The sequence below is a fragment of the Ptychodera flava genome, chromosome 8 (genome assembly GCF_041260155.1).
Source record: "Ptychodera flava strain L36383 chromosome 8, AS_Pfla_20210202, whole genome shotgun sequence".
NCBI classification, from domain to species: domain Eukaryota; kingdom Metazoa; phylum Hemichordata; class Enteropneusta; family Ptychoderidae; genus Ptychodera; species Ptychodera flava.
In genome coordinates this window covers 3,055,690-3,077,929 of record NC_091935.1, presented here as the reverse complement: position 1 = coordinate 3,077,929, position 22,240 = coordinate 3,055,690, and the positions used below count along the sequence as shown (strand labels likewise).

Below are 22,240 nucleotides of genomic sequence, written 5' to 3'. Positions count from 1 at the left end.
GAAGTAAGCTATTGTCTGCAACAATAACACGTACACAACAGGGTAAAGGGATATGAGGCTCTTTAGTTAAACATATCGGTGTCTTATCATTACTATCTAAACATACATATGAAACTTAAATTTGTACCATGTGTTATATAGAGTTACATTTCAATTCATTGGAGACTAATAACAAAAAGTTGTAATTGACTATATATTATCTAAGAAAAGAAGATGATAATGGATGTAATGGTTAGATGATGGTGAACAAGACTTGACTTTCACAATTATTATTTGTTTGACCCATATAACTAAATTAATTAAATGTGTTCGAGTGAAAAAATATTAGGAAGATTGACTAGTGTTAGTGAAAGGCTGGCTGGTCTTATATGTTGATATTAATTGAAGTCATGTGAGTAAACAATCTATCACATACATTATGTTTTCATTAACATTTACACACCATTTAATGGTCTTCTCATTACAGTATACGCGACTGGCTAATTGGGTTTGGAAGAGATGGCTTGTTTGTCTTGGTCTTCTTATATGTGTTTTTGGGTGTCACGTGGCTCCAACCTCTAACCTTGGCTATGAAGGAACCAAATACATAAACACGCCATCGGTTTGTGAAACAGATGTTAAAGATTATACTAGATGTGCGTCTGTAGAAGTAAGCACTCATTAGCCTTATTTACCATAGTTGGATTAATTATTACCACTATTTTGGTACTTCGTAATTTCAAAATTATACATATTCACCAATGCTTTTGAAGATTTAGTGTAGCAGAATTATTACCCAAAATATATTTCTGTTGTCTTGCAACAAATTAGCCAATTTTGAGAAATTGTAACCAGAGCTGATTATTTCTAAATATTCAATCCTAAATTATTTTAAATCAAAGATTTGAGGGGAAAATCATGCCGTCTCTTAATTGTCTTCCTGCTGCGGTTTTGGTCCAAATTACTTTCCTCCTCACGGTTCTCACCAGTTCTCTCCTCTTCCTACAAGGAATTATCATCTTTCCCCTTTCCCACATTGCGGTATTAATTACAAAGTCCGCATCATCGTCTCTAGGCCCAGTACATGCTTCCTTCCTATTCACCTCCAATCGGCAAATTCATGAAAGATATCGAGTGATACCTTCTTTCTGCCGATTGGTCCACTTTGTAATTTCCTGCTATACAAGAGAATGAACATTAAACGCCCTCTGAACTAGTGTGGAAATATCAATCCCCCGCTCGTTCCCCTCATGCTGATACGGAAACAGTGCTATCCCACCCGTCAAGAAATCGTTTTCGATTTCTTTTACGAATAACACTCTTTGCTGTTCCTGATTTTTGGGGGTTTCCAGTTTGCTGGCTCCGAATGCCAAAAAACTATTCGCGAACAGAGTTTACGAAAACTGGTTTACAGAAGAAGGTAATTTACTTAGTTATTAATAGTTTATCTTTGGTCTCAGAACATGAATGTTTGATAATCCAAATGGATAATGCAACATGGAAGTGCAGACCAAGTATTGATTGCACTTTTGAAATCTGTCTGTGCCTGCCAGCCATTTAGGACTAAACTATGATTCAGTTGATACGTCTGTAGGTAGTGCAAGTCTCATGGTCTAACATGTAGCTGTGACCACTCAGCGCCTGAGCCTTTTAGTGTTGGAATTTGCATTTAAAAATTGGTTCATTGATGGTGTTCATTCACATGCAGCTGTTACTACTCAGCTTAGACTGTGTTAGCTTAAATAATTTAAAAATGATTATGATTTAAAATATTTTAACTATAAGAAAATGATGTTGATACACAGATAAAAAATTAGAAATTCCGATGTGTCCGCATGCAATGACGCATGCAGCTCTGTGCAACACTCCTGTAATCGTGTGGTACCCGCGTAATGAGGTAAAGACAAGTTGACCACGTCATGTTACACCTGAATCATGGTTGTGTGCCGTCTAGACGTGGCTAGTTGTGACTCTCGGTTTTGATAGTCAAATCTGGCCACGTCTAGATCTGTGTTGGGGAAAAGCTGTCATGTTCTGAAAAGCAGCCACTTGTTGACAGGCAACGGACGGACGGGTGAAGGATTGATTGTCTCACAGGTCTAAAACAGCTCAATAAATTTGGCAGGAGGTCCAAAGTGCTATTCATCATAAGTTTACTCGTATAGCTGCACAGTGCGTTAGTTTGATGCACTTTTTCCAATAATTGTTTGCAATTGCGTCATCTCAAAGGCCGTTATTATTCGCCATTACCTTTCTCTCCCAAGATTTCTAATACACGATATTATTTTTTCGGCCTTCTTACCACACGAAGCCTTCGCTAACACATTAAATCTCACTAACGTTTAACAGAATACTCACCTTTCAGCGTCATACAATCTTTCACCGATCTGTGTACTGTGATTGGAGCTTGAGAACGACCCGGTGGGTAAAATAAAGACCAACTTCCAGAACGTGCCTGCCGTACTCTTCGTTCGCAACCACAAGAGTCCGACACAACTTGGGGGGAACCGTATGAGGAAGTACAACGGTCATCTCACATTACTAATATTAATATCTAGACGAGGTTTCCACCCAATCCGCGTCCTTATTTCGTTTCCTGTTGATTTCTTCAACTGGCCGAGTAGAAGTCAACTGCCGCTGACTAAAGGTACGTGATAGAATACTCTGTAATTTACCCTCGATGGTTCTTTTCTCACTTATATTCGGTTCATGATCCATCGGTCGCTCCGTGGTGACTGTTTTAAGCAACGTAGCAAGCACTTAATAATGAACTACGCGTTTGCTGCAGATTTCTACAAGTGGCCAAGTGGAAGTCAACTGCCGCTGCCTCAAGGCAGTATGCGCCTCAAAAGTGAAAGACCTAAACTTTTACTCAAACTTTCCTCAAGGAATGTTTCAACCATATTCTTTCATAATCGAGAATGAAAAGTCAACGTGCAAATTTTCGTACTAGAGAAACCAATTACCCAAGATTTACAGATATTTGAATTCAGAATTGCCGCCATCCCTGTGTTACCTCTTTGAAGAAAAATTAAATTTTTCGATTTTCGAAAAATATAAGACAGTGAAAATTTTTGCTACAACCCACGAATGGTAGACAAAAGAATATATAGAGAATTCCTAATATCTGTCCCCGAGGCGCGTTCTACCTAAAGGTATGGTTATGATTAATCTGTAATTTACTCTCCATGACGCTTTTCTCACTTACTATTCGGCGCATGATCTACATCTTCGTGACTGTTTTGAGCAACATATGTTATGTTCACGACTGATCGCCCCCCTCCCCTTCTCAGCTTCAATACTCTGTCGCAATTCAACGCCGTGCGGTTGTAGCAACAGATACATTCATGCACGCACGATTATCGTGGGAAAGAATAGTCTATCCGGTTTCAAAGCCATACTAACGATTTTTATTTTAAAACGCAAAGGTATTATTTCAAAACTAAACAAGTCCAGAAGATCATAAAATCACATTCTAAAGTCACTAAACTATACATTCATGAGATTTGATACAAATGTGATGAGATTTAATACAATTGTAATGTAATGTAATGTAATGTAATGTAATGTAATGTAATGTAATTGATACCTTATCATGATGGTTAGATTCCTACAATGAGAATTATTCACGATACTTCTACCCTGAACAGATATAGCCACAAGTGTCGTTATATTTACAGATTCTAATAAATGTAATACCTATGCTATAGTGCAAACAATTGCCAAACTGACCGAGTAAAACTAGTAACAACAACCGGAAGAATGATGTATTGAAATTAAATTTATCTGACGGTGGTCTGAATACAGTCTGATATAAAAATCATGATTTTCATATCATGGTGTCGTTTCAATCTCGTTGTAATAAACACGCCAGGTGGAGCTGTTATTTACTGCTTAGCTAACAAACGAATACTTCCTTTATATCTTGCCTGGTTAATTTATACCCCATCGACGCTAGACAAATGTCACTTACTCATATCAGCTTATTACGAAAATACCTCTAAGGATGCACTGGGACATTGGCTCAGCAAATCGTCCTATAAGAAGCGGCGCGGCGTCTATGATCGAGTACGTTTCTTTGCGGTATTTCCTGAATACCCCTATAATTATACATATTAAATTCGTTACAGCAGCGTCAAATTGGCCGAGTATTGACTGTATTCATGAAATGTGAAGAATTTTTCTTCCGATTATAGCGCAAGTATTGAAAGTCATGTTGGACGCGCTTCTGGATATAGTCTGTGGACTACACATCAAAAAAACATTTGCCCCTGTAACAGGCCCTGTACAGACCCTGAACACAACCCTGTGGTGTAGGTCTGTGTCAGCAAAGACGTCCTGATGTACTGGTCTGTGGCCAATGCTGTGATAATATGGCTATATACAGTGATGTAGACACAGTGATGTGACAAGGCCTGAAATTTCTGCCTGTTGCATCGCTATACAGGATTGCACAAAGCAGTGTGAACACACGCCTGTAACAGGGTCAATAATTTTTTAATGAGCACACAATTATGCCTGTATTCATTTCTGTCATCAAAATTGCACCATTTTTCTGTAAATATACACCCCTGAAATCTGACAGATTTTCAGACCCTTTAACAGGCTTTGTAAATTCAACACTGACAAACCATTGTTTCTACACCAGTATAGTCATGTGGTCATAGCACTTGATACACTCAGAAATTACATCACTGTGTACATTCCTTAATACCAGGCCTGATACAGACCTGTTCATTCGCCCCTGATATCTGACCAATTTTACAACTCCTGTAACAGAGATCATTTTTGAGGGACTGTTGCAGGTACAGATCAGACCCCTGTTACAGGCTAGTACTGAAATCTACCTTTAGTTTTCTTGCTGTGTACGGTCGACAACACGTACAGATAGCGCAATACAATCTGGCAATGGTCCAATTGCTGAAACCGTTCAGTGAAAAGCAGGGCAGTCTAAGAATGCACTGGACGTTTGATTGGGGACGCCTGGAAACGGAATTGCTGTTCCGAATGGCGTTTATTACGCACTATACTGTACTAGATGAGTACAGTAGATATCTGCAAGGACCGGTTTTAGGCAGTCAGGTGTAAGTGGTTTGAATTGCTAGAAAATAAAACTTCCATAGGCAGCCAATGACAGGGTCATATATCGATTGGGTCCTCGCTTTTGTGGATGAAGAAGTTGAAAGTGATGCAGATTTTTTCTATGTTGATATGTAAACAGTGCCATACACAAACCCACAGTAAAGATATGGAAATTGAAGAAAACATTATAGCTTCTGGAGATTGTAGTCCATTAAGAGATTTGGCGGTAAGCTGTAAAATAATATGACTGACCTAACGAGAAACTTACATTACGATTTGTTAATTTAATATCAATTTTTATTTTTGTATAAAACATGTCTTATTATATCACTGGGGATCGTGTTCGGACACGTAGACATGAGTGGTCAGCTAAAAATTTAATGTCAACACATAATAGGGTCGTTCATGTCGCTAGATTAAATGTATAACTGTGTACGATGCCATATATAAACCACGTCATATGAGAAAGTAATAAGACACGGAAAAGAAAATGATATAGAACCTGCACAATCGGATCAATAGATTTGGTTGAAATTTTTAAACAGCGCTTCGACCTGCCACTGTCTCCCTCTTATGATACTAGGCTAAGGAAAAAAACCCAGAAATAGGTTATAAAAAAGGTCAACACAACGCAGCGCAATGCATAATTCATAGAGAAACAGCCAGGCAAAATCCGGGCCGATACGCAAGGATGTAGGTTGGGCTTATTTGAGCCTCTTCAGCCTCTTGACAATTCCATCGTCTAAAGATTTAGTCCTTCCTGCAGACCAAGAGGCACTATTTCCGCGTGTCTGAAAACCACGTCAAGGAGGAAAGGCTTATTGTGTCGAATTTTTCTCACATTCCTGGCCACTGAGTGTGTGGAAAGGGGGGTTCGACGTTTTGGGAAAAAAATCAATCCAACACTCTCAGAAATCGTCGCACACTGTGTATAAATGCGCGTACATTAACGCAATTTATATATTAATTACACGAGCTCTGATCGGATATGGAACGGCCTTTCGCTCTCTATGTGCAAAATATTATCCAATGGCGTCATTAGTCGAAAACTGACCGAAACTACAAAGAAGACAGGTCAGAGTACGATGGCAGACGACCGTTTTTGTCACGGTTTAGGATAATGTTGTATGTCTTGGTGACAGACTCACAAGAGACGGTCGAACTTCCCAAATAACTTGTGAACTAGGCCACTCGGAACATATTACTAATTTTTCCCGCTGGATATCTCGTCCAGGGCAGAAGTTGAGGTAACGGCATTGAAACTCACCTCTGCCAACTCGTGGTAGAGGCTGCACCCTTACGGTTGCTGTACCATCCGGCCCGATTCGGTAGATTTGACAAGCCAGAGCTCTAGATTTGCTATTGTCGTCAAATGACATTGACAGTATTTCTGCATGTTATTGATTAATTGAATTGCGTTAAAGTATTAAAGTGCGTGGTTTATACATGTACATTTGTAGCGTTTGAACTGAGAGAAATTAAGGACAAATAGTACATGGCCACGAAGTTGGATAGTCACTGATACAGTAAAAATAATCATTCAATGTTTCCATTATGAATCAGAACAATAGTATCAAGCCTTAATCTACATCATAGTCAAAACTTCCATGGCGACAAAATAATCTTACTGACATAAGCGCTGCAGTGCTTTTTAGAAAAGTGTTGTCTGTAAAACATTTCGAATTTGAAATTTTACCGTAAGATATTTAAAAATTGACACTCTTTCAATTATTTTAAAAAAAACAAGTTTTTTACTAAAAAGAGGATATCTATAGACAGCTGTAAACAGCCCCGAAATTCAGTAGGTATGTCGTATCGCTGAAATATTTGATCCCATGACTGTATGTTCTATACACGGCAAAGACTTCAGGTGCGACAAGTTTTGCGATCCGACCGAGAAAGAGTCCAGACGATAGATCATTGTCTGAAAATGTTTACCATGGAGATTACGAGAAAGCTTAAAGAAAGACTCCTATAAGTCTATCCATACACTCTAAAATAACATACTTTACTGGTGTCTATTTTCAAATGTACGCCAAATGTATCACGAAAATCGATGGCGTTCAACAATATCTTATATGCAAAATGCTTAAGTCAGTTTCTATGAGGATAAGATTGATGCATCTATGTAAAAAACTTATAAGTCTGTCAACATTTCAATCCCAAAATATCTAATCAAATTTACGCTGTGAGTTAAAAACAGTTTTTTCAAAGTCTTAGGGATTATTGATAATCGTTCTTGGAGATCGGATTTATTGGACAGTGTTTTTTTGTTGTGATGTAGATATCAGTGCTTAGGCACCGCCTTGTTGGAAGACGCCGACGATGTTTAGCATCAACGCAGCAGTACGCATCTTTACAGCAATAAGTATTTGGAGTTGTGTTTTCATCGGGCATGCTTGTCCAGCTGAGTTCGATTGGTCATGTTACAAAAACAGAACTGATCGTGCGAGTTTTGATTCCGTCGGGTCAAAGGTCAGTAAACAGACAGAATACTTTGAATGAACTGACTTAAACTCATTCAACACAGCCAATCATGCTAGCCTTGCGTTATTTGCAAGTCATTTCAGAGTATATTCACCGACGTAATTTATGTTTTGCTGTGCTACCATGGTCTGATGTACGAAACAGAACAAACATAGGCCTACTGGTGCACGCTGTTTTATTTCAGATATCACAAGCGTTGCAAAACGGCGCACCATTACACAATATGTCTGAATTTGATTAAGTTTCGATCTTTCGATGTCATCGTTGGACGAGGCTGCATCTTAATACAATATACAGGGATATTCACGATATCAATTTTGGTTGGTTCAAACTAATGTATGCTGCCGTTCATTTCTGAGCCACAAGCACTTTCTCAGGTCAACAGCAATTCAAACAGCATGCGAACCGTGGACCACTATTTGATCACAACTACCTTGAGACAAAAGCGAGATTATGACAAGATGGAAATCATATCTCTCTCTCTCTCTCTCTCTCTCTCTCTCTCTCTCTCTCTCTCTCTCTCTCTCTCTCTCTCTCTCTAAGGGTGAACATGTCATATCCGTGGACGTCACCGAACCAGCACTGCTGCCGAAAAGCGGCATTTTCATCGATCTTGAAAGCATGGTCTTCACTGGTAACCATTGTGAGTATATTTTGAGTTACTTTCTAAAGTTTTGATTTCACTTTAATAGTAAAAGGTGAGGCTGGTGCATTCTTGCTCCTTGGGCACATGTGATTCAATCGTTCTGACTTTGTTCTTCTGGCACTATCTATAGTTTGTATTTATTTATTTTTTTAATTTTTACAATCATTTACATTAAGTTGATCAAAAACATCCAATCTAAACTTGCATGATAACATTTAATCTTATTTGTTATAACTGAGAGTACAGCATATAAGCTTACTTTCTACGCGCAAAGTACAAACGAAAATGTGAGAGAGAATGCAAATTAGGAATGTGTTTTTGATCTGGTATATATAATGATGACTTAGTATAAAATTGCTGTAAAAGGTTTTCAAATATCGAAGAATCCTATGGTGACACGAGGTGGAAATGAATATTTATGTTCCTTCATCATGCTTAGTCACCTACTGCAGCAGTGTAAACCTCCTCTCCAGCGCCATCATTACTTCGTGTACACGTTGAATTGCGAAGGGTGCACGTTCGAAAGCCAAGTCTACTTCATGATATACAGAGAGACAAAACATATCATCTAGAATCGGCTTTCAGTGGTTTATACAAGTAGAATCATCATTGTGTAAATACCAGCCTCAACTTTTGAGTTTTGTTCGTTTTTCGAAAGAAGGTTAGAGTGCTGCCTCTGAATTTATTGCAAGTTGTGAATCAGGGGATGATAATTTGCATATTATAATTATTCGATAGGTGCCGTTGACGTTTATGTCCATGCTGGTTGGGCCATATCTGTAGGCTTTATCAATCATGACAAAATACAATTGCTATGTCAAGTTGACAATGGACGAGTGGATCTTCTCCGAGTCGGAGATCAAAATGACAAGACCATCGGTGAGTGTGTGTTCAACATTGTTACATTCTCCTCTTTAAAGAGGCCTAAATTGAAAGGAAGTTGCAAATAGCTTATTTTTCTTAATCTAAGCGCCCTCTTACCATATGCAAAATGTGCTCGTATTTATCATGAATGGCATTCGTGCCTCCAATCGCTTGGTAACGATAGAATGCTAGAGGGAGACCTTGTTACAACCGATAACGTAGTAACTAACCGATAACGTAGCAAACCCGATAACGTAGTAAAAATTTACCGATAACGTAGTAAATCAACCGATAACGTAGTAACGAACCGATAACGTAGTAATTTTTTCTAACCGATAACGTAGTAAAAATTTACCGATAACGTAGTAATTTTTCCTAACCGATAACGTATCAACAAATTTACCGATAACGTATCAAATCAACTGACAATGTATTGGATCAAATGAATCATGGGAATATATTCTTAGGGAAAGATGTATCCTAAATCGATCGATCAATCCATTGATCAATCGATAGATCGACCGATTGATCTATCGATGTACTGATATATCAATCGATCGATCTTTCTATCGACTGAATGATTGAATGAATTGATCGATTGCTTGACTAATAGAACGATTGGTGTGTGTGTGTGTATATATATATATATATATATATATATATATATATATATATATATATATCGATGGATAGATAGATCGATCGATTGATAGTGTATCAAATCAACCAATAATGTGCCCAAGAGAACAATAACATATCAAAGTAACCGATGACGTATTAAATCAACCGATTATGTATCAAGCCAACCAATAACCTAGCCAAGTCAAAGAGTAAAGATTCCAATAAACTGAAAATGTACAAAGTCAACAAATAAATTATCAATCGAACGATAATGTATTAATAAATGGAAATTAATTGAATATTAATGAGTTTGTATCTTTCGTTTTTATATATAGCTCAATTAGTTACTTCTTCAGAGTTACAATCGTTATATTTCTCAGACATCACGAATCGAATTTCATCAATTGGGGAAATGCGAAATAATTAATAAATATTCCTGCAGGATGAATTCAAGATACAACACACATGTGAGTGTCTTTATCGACACACTTTCTAAGGTGGTAGGACTTGGAAAAAAGTTTTCAACGTGACCGATTATGAAATTTCATTATTTGCAACGTCAGTATATCAAAATGACAATAAGCTTACAATGTCACTCTCATTCTGGGACTGAATTACAGGTAAATCTTGACTCATTGTTCAATGGAATTCTTCAGAATCATGCAAGTTACTCATGTAAGCAAGCCAAGTCAACATATTTTGTAGACAACATATTGCTTTTTCATTCCTATTTATCCTTTCTGTCGTGATTCGCGTCAAGTCATATCTTATTTGAATTAGGATTACGAGGACATCGCAATATTATTGAGTATTATATTATAGAGCTGATAGAAAAAACGCATAGGCCAATTAAAATAAAAAGTTTGTTTCTCATCCTCGCGCGCGTCAATTCAGACCCACACGTCAACCTTTTTTCTGCTCATGAGAAAATAAGATTTTAAAAACCCGCAAAAATACGCGATGCATAACACAGTGCTGTATAAAACAGATCTGTAAACAAAATAACTGACACTATAACATTCCATTCAGAACTGTACGCATACGTCACTTTTATATTAAATTGACAAAACTGTGCACTGCTGCACTAAAGTCAACAGAACTATTGCTATACAAAAATACTAAAGCAACACAGCTGTGCATATATTTCTGCGTGCATTCCTGTGTCGTTTTCATGTTTTTTGCGCGTTCTTGTTGGTTGAAGAATAAAAAAATTGAGGAGAAAAGAAACCCGCGTCACCGCATCATTTTTGCAATATGAGTAAGATGATGAGAAACGAGCTTTTTATTTTTCTTGGCCTTACCAGAGTTAACTTATACATTTATATTGCAGATTCCTGCATATTAATCACTGATATGGTTACCTTTCTCAAATACACCCGATGGAGCTTTTCAATAACACGAAGAATCGTCGATTGTACGAATGACTCATTAATGTTCTTTAGTCAATCACTAATATGCAGTTACTTGTATCGATGACGTATACAATATGTGTGCGAAATTTGCGATGTTGGCTGTCGGTGATTGCGGTACTTATACTATCTTTTTGAATTTTACCCAACTAGAACTAAACTGTAAAGCTACTATAGCAAGACTAGAAAAACTTCCCAACCTATTCCAGTAGTTTAACAACATTTAGATCAACTTAGTCGTCCGTACTACCATGAAAACAGTCGAAACACAATTTGCTGCAGAAATTTGTGACAATTAATGCTAAACGGAAAAAATAAATAGAAGTAAAGAAAAAATTCGTACGAGACAATGTGATAACAAATCGATCTATCTATCTATTGACCAATTTATCGAACCGATCGATCGATCTCTCGATTAATTCATCTATCTTGCTATCGAATTGATGAATCCTTTGTTCTATCGATCGATCTGCCCATTAATTTATCTATCGATCGATTGATCGATTGATCGACCATCTATCAAACATCGATAGATAGATCCATCGATCTATCGATTGAGTGATCGATTTATTTTTCGATATATTGCTCGACCTATTCCTCTATCTATCTATCTATCTATCTATCTATCTATCTATCTATCTATCTATCTATCTATCTATCTATCGTCTATCTATCTATCTATCTATCTATCTATCTATCTATCTATCTATCTATCTATCTATCTATCTATTACTTATTTATCTATAAATCGATCGATCTATCGCTCCTAATGAATCGCTTAATCAGATATTATCAGTTAATTGATATATTATTGGTTGTTTTGATGCGGTATTGGTTGACTTTTCTACGTTATCAGTTGATTTAATCCGATATTGGTTCATTGATACGTTATCGGTAAATTTGTTGATACGTTATCGGTTAGGTAAAATTACTACGTTATCGGTAAATTTTTACTACGTTATCGGTTAGAAAAATTACTACGTTATCGGTTCGTTACTACGTTATCGGTTGATTTACTACGTTATCGGTAAATTTTTACTACGTTATCGGGTTTGCTACGTTATCGGTTAGTTACTACGTTATCGGTTGTAACAGACCTTACGATAGTATTGCAAACAGAAAGGATTACGAAGCGTAGACATAACAGACAAAGAGAATATAAGAGAGACAATCATGGTGGATATCTATTGAACAGGAAAGAGAAAAGAACAAAATTACATACATGCGTGCACCCGTCCGACCGTCCGCGCACATACATACATACATACATACATACATACATACATACATACATACATACATACATACATACATACATACACACATACATACACACACACACACACACACACACACACACATACATACATACATACATACATACATACATACATACATACATACATACATACATACATACATACATACATACATACATACATACATACATACATACATACATACATACATACATGCATATACCTACCTACCTACCTATCTACCTACCTACCTCATGCAGGACGGCAGCAAAGCTATGTAGACACATGGAGATGAAATTGTCGACAAGGTGACGGCAAGATGAAAAGAAGAAAATAACGAACACAGAAAAGGACACGGCTTGAAGCTCCATTGTTTGCCTTGCTTAATAACGTTTGTTTGTTTATGTGCCAGATTGTCTTTATGTTTGTTGGTATGATTTTTTTCCTTTGGCAATGCAGTTACAGCAGATCACCCTATTCCAACCAAATGGTTAAGTAATGGCATTCTTGCCCAAGTCCACTTTGAGACATTCAATTTCATCGATGTCCTTATATATGGCTGCCATATCAAGTACTTTGACATTTTATTAGAAAAAGCGGACTTCAAAATTGTCATGGATCTCAAAGGTAAGCCTCATTGAAATGTACATTTGAGTAAGTTTTGGATGAAAAGTACTAATTTTGTTAAAGTTCCTTCACCTTTTGCTTGAAAAGAGTTCAAATTTCCGTCGTTCGTGGAAACACACTCTGAATTAGCATGACAGTAATGAAATACGCAGCAAAATGTGAAGAGAAATAATATGGATTTACATACTAAGGGAGGGGAACTATTTCGTGTGTTTGGACAGGCGGAAGGTTTTCAGGTAATTCTTGATAGTTACCAGCACACATCTAGTTGTAACCATTTAAGGTGAGACTTAACAGTCGAATGCCATTGTTTCAGATTTTCCCTTTCATCAAGTTCAAGTTGAAAAGATCACAGGAAAATAAAAAGTAATGAAATCACCGAAATATCAGAGTGTCTCAAATATTATCTCACAGCGACTGAACAAGAACTCATGTTTCACTTAGAACCTATATAAATGGCTATTAGGGTATCCATCAGAATATTGGTGTGTCGATTATGAACTCGTAAACGTATTCAAAGTTATACTACCGATTTTGAATTCCAGTAAAATGATTGGCATTCAGTAGGCAGCGGTAAGTTCAGTGTTGAATTTATTCGAAGAAATATTAAAAATACAAAATGATTAAATAAACTTGAAGCTTTGTTAACAGTTTTGCTTTAACAGTAAACAATTTGGTATGATTTTGAGGAAGTGAAAAGATGTTACATGTATGTCGCAAGAAAACCGTTCAAAGATAAAATTTCTCTGTAAAAGATCTCCTTTTGTATATTTTTACGACGTGAAATGTGACATATATTTCAATGCCAATTTGTAATAACAGATAATGTGACAAACGTACTATAAATAGAATTGGTAATATAGAAGTCCATAAAAGAAAGATTAAAAATATCGAATACCAGCACAAGTGTCCCGATTCATACTTCAAAGTTCACATTATGCTGCAATGTTCGCTTACCATATTAAGGGTGGATTTTGTATCGATCAATCTACGTACACATTCCTTTCAAATTATTTCTGTTACAAGGATGTCCGCACAATAAATATGGCGGCCAATGTAGTCACGACTGCAACTGTGCAAATGGTGGTTTGTGCCATGATTTCAACGGAGCTTGCTACTGTCAGAAAGGTTGGACAGGGAGTGATTGTAGAACACGTGAGTAACAATTAAAAAATACCTTTTTTTAAATAATCAAGGTTAACTTTGATTTTATATTCGCCAAGCTCTATTTTGTGAATGTTCAATATGTTACTACAGCAACCTATTTCAAGGTCAAAATTGTTGTTCTTTCTCGTAAAATAACATAGCTGAGCTTTAAAGCCGATGCGACGGCGAGATATTGGCCCTTTTACACGATCTCTTTTTACCATGAGTCCGGCTAATTCCTAACATGCCCCCCATTAGTTTGGCGTTCATTTTAAACGAAATACTAAGGCAGCGTTGAGTGATTACGGCCAGGCAAAATCAAGGAGTCATACTAATCTGAGAGCAGCAGGGGCTTTTTTTTCAAACAACATAGAGTGAATTGCTCTTGATATGGAAAATATACCGTCATTTAAAAAAAAACTTTACTCAGTGTATAAAAACATTCAACAGAACAGAGGGGATGTCCCCAGTTTCCATATTCTGTTGTCATTTCACTAAAGCCTATAGAATACAAATATTATCTGTTTTATTGACAATTTGCCTTAGCAAGTCGATGAAGGCTTGTCCAGCAGGCAGACTGTCAACTGAATGGAAACGATCGCTACATAGCAGACTTTGGCAGAAATACCACAACACCAAAGACTCTGGTCATTGAGAATAAATTTCTTAATTGTCGTTGGTGTCCAACCCTTGTTCAAAACACAAATGAACAATCTTACTAACTAAACACAAAGGAATATTGATGATCCGTGTGTTGGCTCATTTCATTATCAGCTGGTGTTACTTTTATATGAATTAGAAATAAATGATTACATTGTTTTTCATTGCAATACACGTTCAATGAATATTGAATATACGAATTTTGTCAAGTATATTCCAGATGGTATTATATTGCACTAACCACTGTTCCCTCATCGTCTCGACTAATAGCGAGCAAATTATGACCATAACTTCGATATGTGCTTCTGAATAGATTGACCATGCAGGGCCAAGTGCGCACATTGTATCGTGAGAAAGAATGCCCCCTCAGGTGGGTAGGCTCTAGATGCCATGGCTGAAAGCCCTCTCCTGGCTGTCGCGATGAATTCGCAGTAAATTCAGGCCTCCAAGCTTTGTTTCCCATAGAGATAGACCCTGGCTCCGAAATTAAGAAACTTAATGGACAAAAATGATGGCGTGCCCTAACACTCTAAGCAACATCTGAATGGAAAAGTGCACAGGCATACAATTTCCGACAAATCACCAATACTTACTACATGTGTGGACAATGACATTTTTGGGCATGAAATTTTGTCATTTTCTGCTTCGAGAGTAACACATTTCCGTTGGTGGAGAGTTCATCAATTTTTACGGAAATGCAATATGACTTAGCCGCCCCAACCGGGCCACAATAACTGAAAATTCTCTTACCTACTGCAGTAATTATCATGTTCGGAGGTCAACTTAGGGACTGCAAGTAGTTCTTTTCCCCTGCAACACTATAAGTTTAATGTTGAATGACCGCCTTTTAAGAAACATGGGATTTATTGAGAAGCCCACGCATTGACTGAAGTTGAATATACGGTCTGACTTTGCAGAGATCGGGACTACAGTGAAATTTAGTGAATGTTAGAAACGAACTGCTAGCCTGCTCACGCAAGCATATTGTTCGGTTAGATAAAACTATTTCCCATATATTTAATTCTACTTTATGCTCGCATTTCCACTTTAAAATAACGCTCTCTGTTGACTAAGAATAGCTAGCTGACAAAAGTAACTAAATCGTCGGCAGTGGCCGATCAAGAGATAAAACTGTGTCACTGATCTCCACCCTGCAGATGACCCTTTGTTAGAGCTCACCCAATCCTCAGAGAAAGTAGTTTACACCGGAAACGTCACTTTGACCTGCAAAGCATACGGAATGAACACGGAGATGATGAACTTGATCAGAAATGGAGAAATCATCATGTCAAGAGAAAGATACACTTTGGGGCGATCTGGGTAACTAAACTTTTCGTCTTTTATGTTGGATTCCTTAAGTAATTGTTTGTATGAAACCTATTGTTATGTGCAAGATCGCTGGCTTTGTTGCGGAATCAAACTGTTGTCCTTTGATAATAGTTCAAGAGTAAAGCCACCTCTTCCAGCAGACCTTAATATTTGACATTTACATCACCGTCACCTCCTGTTGAAATTCACTGCATACGTTCAATTGTAGAGTGTCCATTGTGTATGATTTCGTCAATGTGTATGACTTGTCCGTAGGCCAATACTAAACAATGTAGACGTCTAATTGGTTGATTGATTGATTGATTGATTGATTGATTGATTGATTGATTGATTGATTGATTGATTGATTGATTGATTGATTAATTCATTGATTACCTTTGATTTGCAACTTTAGGGATGCTTTGATACTAGAAATCGTGAGAGTCCAACACAATGACGAAGGTCTGTACTTGTGCAATGCTGTATACCCTGATGGAAGAAATTTAACAGCAACACTGAACCTGACGACAATCGGTGAGAAAAAAGTCCCCACCCAAGAGGAAAACAAGAACGTGTAGCTGCAATATAAACGTTAAATGTTGCATTTACATGTTGCTTTTGCTCCTTATTGATTCTACGTACAAAGTAGACACTTTCAGATTTATTTTTTTCTCAATTGAAGAACTCCTAAACCCCAATAAAGTGTACATGTTCAGGAAGCCCTGATATAGAGGAATCCGCATAATAGTCACATGACTAGCGTTTTGCTGAACCTTTCAAAAATCTACTTTTCCTCCCTTTAGCGAACATGGTGAAAGATTTCCGGTTGAAATTTATGCGTTGACTAGTCTTGGTAAAATCTTTCAAATCCGTGTCTGTAATTTCCCTTATATGCCTTTAATATTTGTTATGCACTATTGAAGGTGTTAGACTGAGGTGCTATCAAGGAATGGAAATTGTCGCGCCATATAACTTGAATGGAGACTCGGAAAAAAAATCACAGACACAGATTTAAAGGATATTACCAAGCCTTGTCAATGCATAAATTTCAAACGGAAATCTAAAGCTTGCAACGTGTTTGCTATAGGGAGGAAAAATTGATTTTTGGAAGGTTTAGCAAAACGCTTATCACGTGACCATTGTGCAAATAATGTGTGTACTGTGCTTGGTCGGATTTCCCTATATGAGTGCTTTCAGAAAAAAATATACGTTATTGGGGTTTAGGATTTCTTCAAGTGAGAAAAAAGCAAAAATCTGAAAGTGTTCATTTGTATGTAGGAACTGTAAAACACTTTCCAAATATGAAGACTTCCTGGCTTAAGTATGTCAATTGTAGCGTTCAATATTTGAGTGTGCTCTGAATGAAAGGTGTTACGAAAACCGCCTCAAATACAAAGTGCTCATAAACTAAATAACTAAACTTGTTATGCTTTTAAAGTAATGATCTGTGATATCAACGTGTTTCGTGTTTGTGTAATCTTCTACACCAGGCTCCCTTTAACCTGTTACCGAGTGTTACAAATCTTGCAGACGAAAATGTCACTAAGTACACTTTTAGTATGCCAACAAGGGTGTTCGTATACTTAGGGCACTAGTAAAATGAATCATTTACTGATATTTTTGTAAATTTCCAGGTGAACAGCATTTCATAGAGGAACCTACCGATGTGACTGTTACAGCAGGCGGCAACGTTACGTTGCAATGTGCGGTAGCTAACAGAGTCGGCCAACGTCGTTGGTTCGCAAAAAGAGATATTCTTTTGGCAGTCGAAAATGAGATTGTCGCAAATTGGGCGAAGGAACACTTTAGTGTAGACAGCGTTGCAGAGAAGGGAACTTACAATCTGAACATCGGAAACGTCAATACTGAAGATGATCGTGAATATCATTGTGAAGTTGGGCCGGCATATATTCAGAAGGGCATTGTTTCAAACTTTGCACAGCTGACAGTAATAGGTGAGAAAAGTGTTGTTTAATGGCTTGCTCATTTCATATATTCAAAATATATATATCCCCAAATCTTTACATCTGCCGATGACGTCAAAGCTGATATGGGATGTACGTCACATCACCGAGAAATTCAAAGGCAAAGAATGAAATCAGTTACATTAGAATTGTTAGTGGAAAGATGACAATGCCCTCCAACTTGACTATCAAAAGCTACCCAAAGTGATTATAATTGACCTAAAATTATTTTCGACTTGTAGAAAGAGCTGTCATGCCATACATAGAGGATACCTTTGAATTTGGAAGCTTGAGTTTTCTAGTCCGCTCGTCCGAGTCGGTAAGAGTAACATGTCGGGCAAATGATGGTAAGCCGCCGGCTAGCATTCGCTGGTATAAGAACGGCGAATTGGTGACTAGAAATGTCTCAACCGAGCTGGAAGTTGGTACTATGAATCGCATGAATACCGTCAGTGTCTTAACAGTGTTTTTGACTAAAGAAGACGTTGGTAAAAACATAACATGCGAGTCATGGAACGATGTTCTAGGGTACCATGATCGAACATCGGTAGTACTTGAAGATATTAAATGTAAGTATGAGATTTACTCAACATATATCTAGGAAGACTTAAGACTGCTTTTCAAGATTTCTCAAGATAATTTGCTTATTAGTGATAAAATAATCTCCAAATTCACGCAAGTCAGCTATTTTCATCAATTATAAAGTATAAGAGAGAAGCCAACATTTAATTTATGTATAGTGATCACACGTAACATTTTATAGTTTGTATAAAGTTAACATTTCTTTACCTTCCTAGCGTAGCGCTAGGAATATTACTACTGGCGCTTTATGAGTGTATTTCAATTAATGTGACTCTTTCTATGCAAAACTCTCTCCACCGCGAAATGGGATTTTTTACTGTATAATTGAGTCATAATGTCTCTTTACAAGTTTCTCTCTTAAGTGTATATTTGATTAACCTTGAGAATAGCTGCAGTTAGCCTTCCAAATTTATATAACTTTGCACCGGAAATGGACCAATCATTAAAACTAAAAATTTTCGACGAATTTTCATACCGTTTAATCTTAAACAAAGCACGAAGAAACGTTTTCGGCTTTCGCTTGAGGTCAACATTTCAACTGGGTTTCTGCAAGGGTGAGTAATTACGATTTAAACTGCTAAACTGTTACAGATAAGCCACTCGTTGACGTAACATATCTTCCCAAGGCGCCGAAAGATGGCAATGACGTCACCTTCTACTGCAACGTCGACGCAAACCCGAACAACATAACGTATCGCTGGGAAGTAGATCATGTACCTGTAGTACGGCAGCACGACACCTCGTTAAAACTCCATGGAGTAAAAGGACAAGACTCGGCAATACTCGTTGTCTGTTGGGCAACGAATGACATTGGTAGTAGTTATGGAGCCGTCTCTGTTAAGGTTGACAAAGGTATGTGTAAATAACACGAAATTCTCCTGGATGGATGGATTGATGGAGGAATTGGGGAACATCCATCCGTTCTTCTGTCCTTCCGTCCGTCCGTCAATAATGGATGGGTGGATGGATGGAAGGAAGGAAGGGTTAAGGGAGGGGAGAGGGAGGACTGAGATGGAGGGAGAAAGGGAGGGAAGGAAGAAAATTTGTTGACGGGTCGATGAATAGCTTGGACGTATAAATATGTACCAATGCAGATGTATATCTACGTACTAAGTCATCTATACTTACCTGAGTCTGTACATACCGACAGACGGACATGCATATCTCCTTTTACGGAGATAAATTCATAGATTTACACCCAGATAATATACATATGGATTAATACTCTGATAGACATGTAAAGTGTGTTACGAAAATCGCTCCTAATAGACTTTTTATTTTTGTCAATGTACAGTACACAAACAACTGCGTGTATACCAAAAGGAAAAACATGGAGATATTCAAAATTAGCAAATAAACAGGGCTTGATTTTTCATTCCTTGATATCGACATGCGCAGAATTCTTCCCATTGAAGCTCGTATAATCTGAAATTCCAAATTCATGCCCTTGTTTAGATAGAAGATGTTACAGTAGTAAATTTCACAGTAAACCCGGGAGGAGTGTAGAAAGCTCCTCGAGCGACGGATCTTTCTGTCTAGCCGGCCTTCACTCATATGATTCAGCAAAAACAGAGCATCAAAATGGTCACGAATGTCAACCTCTTTGTCTATTTTTTTCTAGACGAAAAGGTGACACAGTTGACAGGAATTCTCGTGGGATTCGTTGGTTTGATACTGGTGACAGTAGCACCGGTGCTGACATATCGACATCGATACAGAATTCAACGTCGATTGCTATGGCATTTTGGTGGCTATGAGGAAAATGGTGTGTTATGAAGTTATTTTGTGTAATTTATACAAGTATGTCTCTGTTCACAAGTATCCTAATATCATATTCAAATCCGCATCCTGAAGTGGCAATATTAGTACAGAAGCAATATAACTAATGATATCTATCTCATATGCCTTTAAACTGTTGCATATTTGTATTCATTTAGCAAAATTTATATATAGACATTCTGTAGTAACGTCAAACGAGGCAGTATTTCTTGAGTCTTTGTAACTATGTTTATGTTACATCAGTGCTATAGGTCCGCATAACTGGGACAATTTAGACAATTACTTCAGGCACTGATACTAGTCCGAAAAGACACCAAATTTGATACAGTTACTAATTTACTGCAAATGATGAAATTTGCACTTTAGTTTTGAAGGCTTAACGTATCTTATTTGAATTGCCGGTGTCAACTTGAATATGTGTGAAATACCATAAACCATCTCTTTTCTTGAAAGATGGGAAGACATTTGATGCCTTTGTATCTTATTGCGGAAGTTTGGATGGTGAATCGGAGGACGAGAAATTTGTACGGCGTGTTCTCATACCGGAGTTGGAGAGAGACGGAAAATATATCCTTTGTGAACATCACAGAAACTTCGTCCCAGGCATAGGTAATGAACTTATGCGACGTTTATTGATTTTAAAGACTCGCAAAGCAAAATGCTTGTAGGTCCCCTAAAGTTGAAAAAGCCGGGTATTTTAGCGTGTTCCCACTTCCGCGGAAGAGACATTGTATTTCGTTCATTACTCAAATAAAAACTGAGAAAAATTGACACTTTTATCAAAATCATGTCCGTACTAGCCGAATTCGAATGCATCATTGTGAAAGCCCTTTTGATGTTCCTCGTATTTGTCACAAAGGCGTCTATCCGTATTGATGAAAATTGCCAGAAAAGCGGCATCTGAAAATCTCCGATAAATCGCATGGGTACTGACGAGCACTTTGTAAACACCAACGCCTGCAAATTTATGGCAATTGAAATAGTAGCACCAGCTAGCGTAAGCGATAATCCGCGTAACGCCTTTGTGGCAATACTTGCCATTAATTGCCTTTTATGTAAAGTGATATTTTTACATTCCACATTCTTCTCGCAGATATATACGAGAATATCGTGCAAGCTATCAATTCAAGCCGTCGTACGATACTCATTCTATCGCCTCGATTTGTGGAGAGTGAGTGGTGTCGCTATGAATTCCTGAAAGCCCAGGAAGAAATGTTGAAGAAGAAAACTAGAATAATCCCCATCATGTTTGAAGATATCTCACCAGTGGAAGACATGGATGCCAATCTGAAAAGTCTGCTCAGGGAGATCTCTTACATCCCTTGGTCGAGAGAGGGCGGTATCACGGAGAAATTCTGGAACAACTTGAAGTATGCTATGCCTAGAAAACGACCGAATAGAAATAGAAACGAAAGACACAACATTGACAATAATGGGGAGGAAAAAGAACATATACCTCTACTCTTAACTTTAAGATAAGAAGTTCCTAAATAAATTGTGAATGAATTAATTTACAGGATGACCTTTTCACGACAAAGGTCAATAACGAGCGGTCAAAATGTGGCAATTGCGATTAAACATCAATGCTGATATTTGAAATTTTACCAAAAGCCTTTTTTGAGACAGTCGGTGTATTCCAAATCCTTGATTCTTGATTATCAATATTGCTTTAGATCAAGAAACTATTTTTTTCAAAGATAGCATAAGGCCAGACTCGATTGGCATATAGCTATTTTTCTTGTTCAATATTTTTTTTCCTATTTTAGTTTTTGTGATACTGAACTTGTAAGTCAAATATTTAAAAAATGCAATAAAAAGAATGATATG

At 37.4% G+C, this 22,240-nt stretch overlaps 2 protein-coding genes across 4 annotated transcripts in view; one reads left to right on the top strand and one right to left on the bottom strand.

Annotated features, from left to right (window-relative positions):
• LOC139138202 (uncharacterized) overlaps positions 1–2,502 on the bottom strand; it is a 23,050-nt gene extending 20,548 nt beyond the window's left edge. Inside the window, exons 1-2 of one of the 2 annotated variants that reach the window (XM_070706477.1) lie at positions 2,338–2,500; positions 443–567 (exon numbers count right to left, since the gene is read on the bottom strand). In XM_070706477.1, coding sequence (XP_070562578.1) covers positions 443–445 — 3 coding nt within the window. In that variant the 5' untranslated portion in view covers positions 446–567; positions 2,338–2,500. Of the gene's footprint in view, positions 1–442; positions 568–2,337 lie in introns of both variants that reach the window. The other variant, XM_070706476.1, reaches the window with a different exon arrangement.
• On the top strand, positions 2,390–22,240 carry LOC139138203 (interleukin-18 receptor accessory protein-like). 2 transcript variants are annotated; one of them, XM_070706478.1, is made up of 14 exons: positions 2,441–2,626; positions 7,346–7,536; positions 8,092–8,191; positions 8,933–9,073; positions 12,807–12,974; positions 14,001–14,129; positions 15,938–16,100; positions 16,504–16,622; positions 17,723–18,043; positions 18,295–18,621; positions 19,226–19,486; positions 20,256–20,399; positions 20,867–21,022; positions 21,507–22,240. In XM_070706478.1, the coding sequence occupies exons 2-14, from the start codon at positions 7,387–7,389 to the stop codon at positions 21,890–21,892; spliced, it is 2,565 nt and encodes an 854-aa protein (XP_070562579.1). In that variant the 5' UTR covers positions 2,441–2,626; positions 7,346–7,386; the 3' UTR covers positions 21,893–22,240. The 2 variants fall into 2 exon arrangements, with proteins under 2 accessions (XP_070562580.1, XP_070562579.1); XM_070706479.1 differs by lacking the exon at positions 8,933–9,073 and having other exon boundaries at positions 2,390–2,626; positions 8,092–8,219; positions 12,813–12,974; positions 21,507–21,996.